Source organism: Eurosta solidaginis, chromosome 3, assembly GCF_040869045.1.
Source record: "Eurosta solidaginis isolate ZX-2024a chromosome 3, ASM4086904v1, whole genome shotgun sequence".
In the NCBI taxonomy this organism is placed as follows: Eukaryota; Metazoa; Arthropoda; class Insecta; order Diptera; family Tephritidae; genus Eurosta; species Eurosta solidaginis.
Window position 1 is genome coordinate 91,364,917 of NC_090321.1, and position 4,924 is coordinate 91,369,840.

At 32.0% G+C, this 4,924-nt stretch overlaps 1 protein-coding gene across 1 annotated transcript; it reads right to left on the minus strand.

Annotated features, from left to right (window-relative positions):
• Positions 1 to 1,162: 1,162 nt before the first annotated feature.
• On the minus strand, positions 1,163 to 2,614 carry LOC137245930 (uncharacterized). The gene is made up of 3 exons (XM_067777112.1): positions 2,542 to 2,614; positions 2,319 to 2,469; positions 1,163 to 1,272 (listed from the first exon to the last, which is right to left on the minus strand). The coding sequence occupies exons 1-3, from the start codon at positions 2,578 to 2,580 to the stop codon at positions 1,163 to 1,165; spliced, it is 300 nt and encodes a 99-aa protein (XP_067633213.1). The 5' UTR covers positions 2,581 to 2,614.
• Positions 2,615 to 4,924: the final 2,310 nt, after the last annotated feature.

Here is a 4,924-nt window from a genome sequence, read left to right on the forward strand (position 1 = left end):
AGACCTCATGCCCACTCCCTCTTAAAATGCTCAGTAACACCTTTCGTTTGATACCCATACCGTACAAACATTCTAGAGTCACCCCTGGCCCACCCTAATGGCGATATCTCGAAAAGGCGTCCACCTATAGACCTAATGCCCACTCCCTCTTAAAATGCTCAGTAACACCTTTCATTTGATTCCCATATCGTACAAACACATTCTAGAGACACCCCTGGTCCACCTTTATGGCGATATCTCGAAACGGCGTCCACCTATGGAACTAAGGATCACTCCTTTTCAAAATACTCATTAACAGCTTTCATTTGATACCCATATCGTACAAACACATTATAGAATCACCCCTGGTCCACCTTAATGGGGACATCTCGAAATGGCGTCCACCGATAGACCTAAGGCCCACTCCCTCTTAAAATGCTCAGTAACACCTTTCATTTGATACCCATATCGTACAAACAAATTCTAGAGTCAGCCCTGGTCTACCTTTATGGCGATATCCCTAAATGGCGTTCATCCATAGAACTATGGCCTACTCTCTCTTAAAATACTCTTTAATACCTTTCATTTGATACACATGTTATACAACCACATTCCAGGGTTACCCCAGATTGATTTTCCTTATTTTGTCTCCATAGCTCTCAACTGAGTATGTTATGTTCGGTTACACCCGAACTTAGCCTTCCTTACTTGTTTGATTATTAATTTAAAAGTTTTTGTTTACTAAGTTGTAATAAGAGTAATGAATTTTTTAAAATATCACAAGTTCATTATCGAAGACTTCGAAATAGTTCTCTTACCTTATGTCTACATGCATAATTATTTTTTGGTTTCTAATTGCATACTTAAAATAAGTATTGTCAAAAGAAAATATCACGAATTCATATTTGTAATGCAAACTTTTTACTTAAAACTAGCTGTACATATTTGTACGAAATCAATTTAACTCAATAAAAACCAAAACAAAACTTTTCATTTTAAAATGTATAAATAATATAAAAGTATTGTTAAAAGAATATCACAAATTCATGCTTGTATCTTAAAACTATTACTTAAAACTAGCTGTACATATTCTTACTTATTCCATTTTACTTCAATAATAAAAAAGTTTTCATCTTAATTTCTAAAAAAAATAATTGCATATATATATGTACATAATTTAAAATTACTGCTTCTTTTTTTGGCTGGACACGACTCGAAAGTGACGTTTTTTCACTGCTTGGAGTGCCATTCGCAATTCTTTTTCCGCGTTTGGGCAATTATCACTTATTGCAGCTGAAATAAATATATTCATGAATATTTTATTGGTTTTAACAATTTCAAGATGAAAGCGTATTTAAAAAAAAAAAAAAATCGTATTTTACTTGGCTTAAAAACCCCCGTTGTAGTAACACTCTCTCTTATAGAACATTTACCTTGAAGCAAATGAGTTATGCGAACAAACGCAAATCACCCATTCCCCCATACAAATTCCTATTTCCCTATCTACGCTTTCATTAAATTTTTTCTTATTAGCTCGAAGATCCCAAAACCTCAAAGCGAAGTATTTCATTTAAATTATTACAAAAAATTCATTTTCCAATATTTATGGCTTTCATACAAACACAAATTTCAAATTGAACCATCCAACATGATCTCGAATGAATCGCGTATATTTTTACCCTCACGATATGGCAACAGCGAACCGCGATATTTCTATCGAACAATTGGGTTAATCGGTCATCTTGACTTGCCATTTCTAATCTGTCACATTATTATGAAATATTTTGAATTGTCAAAGCCAAACAAATTAATTCTAAGGAAATTATTTATAAACGATAAGCTATCGTACATTTAAGATAAAAAAAGAGCAAAATGTTAAAGTTATACAGTGAATGGTTAACCATCAGTTTGCAACACGACTGTCACTAAACCAAGGTAAAACTTGATGAGTGCTAATCAAACAGGGAAGATTGTAAGGTAAAAGTCTAGTTGAGGGGTCGACTGCTAATACGTTACCAAAAATATCGTGAGAGGTATCAAACGACGTGTTTTACTCTCGAGAACAATAATCTGAAAATAAAAATTGTATCTCTGTCCGGAGATATTTGCCTTTGAAGTTGGCGATTTTTTGTGGTTTTTTCATGTTGTGTACCCACAAAAAAAAGTGTGAACATAAGTGTTTTGTGCGGATATAGTTTTGGTCTCCACCCAGGGTAATTTTTTATAATCGCGGCCGAAGGTTTGATACCTCTCTCGATATTTTTGGTAACGTATTAACAGTCGACCTCTCAACTAGACTTTTACCGAATGTAAATAGTATATAAAATTGCTATACGTACCTAAAATAACTCTAAATATATTTTTGTTATTCCTTAGACCTTTTTTGCCGAAGTTTCCATCTGTGTTGTATGCCATGCACAGTTCACGGGAAAATATCCGTTCTAAATTTTTAATAGTGCTCCCATCGAGGAAATATTTCACAGCAGATACCTAAAAGAAGATAGTGAACAGAAAAATGCTTTTTAAAATGTGAAAAAATGTACAAATAGTACTGAAAATTACGTATTTCTCCTCATTAGCTTGATTTATATCAGCTTCCATCTTTTGGATATCTTCTTCTGTTTTTAGTGGAAAGATTGTGGTAATTTTAGTTTCTATTTGGCGACTTTTGTTAAACGTTTGTAGCTGCACCTTTTGATCGGCCATCATTTCTACTATAACTTTGTTCTGATTTTCTGTGGTTGCTGAAAAAAATCAAAGAAATGATATTTATGAATGTCTTTTTGCCTATTTCTGTGGCCGCTATTGACTTCTAAACCAATAAACCATTAATTAAGAAATGCTGGTATGATATTATGGGTAAACTTATGTGCTCATTTGCATTCACTAGGGCCTTGTTATGATGAATGTGAATATGTAATCATACATGATTTAATCAATAAGGGAAGGTGCTAAGGACGGATCTAATATAAGTAGTTTCTATTTCGATACCTTAATCGGTTTTACAAATGTAGGATAATTTTGAAACGCTTTGTAAAATATAGGTATCAGAAAAAATTTATAAGAAGATATAAGTTCCCATCGACGTTTCAACCGGGCCAGAAATATGTTTTGCGAATGTTTGGAATATCGGTTACGTTGAGTAAAAATTAGATTCTTGATTATAAAAAAACAATTTTTATATATTTTAAGTTATATCGAACCTTTAATTGACCATAAAGAGATCCAATTTTTTATTTTTTGAGACTTTAGATTTCTTAATTAAAAAAAAAAAACCGTGAAGAGGTTAATTTCAATCAAACACAAACAGCAGTATGAAAAAAGAACCTTTATGTACTTCTAATGTAAAGTAGAGAGTTCTACTTTTTTTTAAATATTTCTTTTGACTAATAACGGTGTGATATGAAACATTAGTACTAAACTCACCTTGCAATTTCGACAAGTTTTCTTTTAAACTTTTTGTTAGGCCATCATTTCGGTAATTATTTTGTGCTGTTTTTCGATCATGTCTGCAATATACAATAGAAAAAAGTATTATTGGAAGTTTTAATCCATTAGTTAAATTTTAAATATACTACCTTTGAGTTGGATGCACAAATTACATGGCGCTTTCGTTGTACGGTCTGAAAAGCAAAACGTTTAATGTGAAGTAAATTGAAATGAGGATACTCACAATTTAGTGGTTCATTTCCTACACAAGCATTGAATCTTTTCAGTTTTCCTGGTTCGTTCTCCATTCTATTTTATTTTTTAATTTTTATTATATTTTGTATTTTATGTGTATATATATTTTATTTTGCTATTATTTTCATGTGCAGTGTAAAATTGGTATTAAAATAACTTTGTTTTCATAAGGGAAGTTATTTGTGTTAAATATTTCATCTAATTCTTCTAGTAAATTATCGGCAGAAGAAATACCTAATGCCGATATTGAATCTAAAGGGTCTTCGAAAAATGGGCGGATATTTTTGAAACGGCGGCTTATTACTAAAGTGTCATTGTTTTCATCACGTTTAAACCAAATAATTTTAAAAGGTCCATAGGGCATTAGAAGGCAAAGGTTATTTGGAGCTTTCAAACTCGAGTAATAGTCATTGCATGTGTAGCTATAAATGATGTCATTTTTTTCTCTGAGCCCTAACACTTTTTGTTCCTTTATCATATTTGTATGAACATTTTTTAAATACAATTGTTGCAAAATATTAGTGGGCTTGCGCACATCTTTTTTAATCATTTGTAAGTGGTTTTTGAAATCATATGCAGAAAAGTTATATAACACGCCTTGCTGTCTGACACAAGCACATATGTGAAGCAAGCTATGAACATTGTAAGTAACACTTTGTGGTCCAAATACTGTCCCGAAGTTTTGGACGAAAAGCCTTAATAATTCTGCTGCAACTTCGATGTTGTTTTGAAAATTTTTTGGGCACGATAATAACCTTATTGCACAATGTAGGAGCAGAAATGTATAGTAAAAGTCATCACCAACATTATTCTTTAAAACCAAAATACCTGTGTACAGTAAAAATTGTCGAAATTCTATAGCTTTCCAGTTAGAAAGTTCGTCCAAACCTCGAGGTAATCTATTAAATTCTTTGGGAATACTTTTTTTTAGTGTAACCAATAACCTAGATATATTTAGCTTACTCGAAATTGAAATTTTTTCATTTACTTTATTTTTAAAAAGTTTGCTAAGCATTTTCCTGGTTACGCCCAAGTCAATAACATGCATGGGATCTAATGGAACTTGGCTAATCATTTTTAAATTAATTTTTTCAAAAGGTGTTTGAGTGTTTAAGAATCGTGGTTGATGATGATTTTTAAATTTTCTATTGGCAAAATCATCATCCCCTATGACCTCCGATATTTCTGTGCTGTAAGTTAGAACATTATTTATTTTTTTTGCAACTTGTGTACATTTCGAACAACCATTCGCTGAAGAATG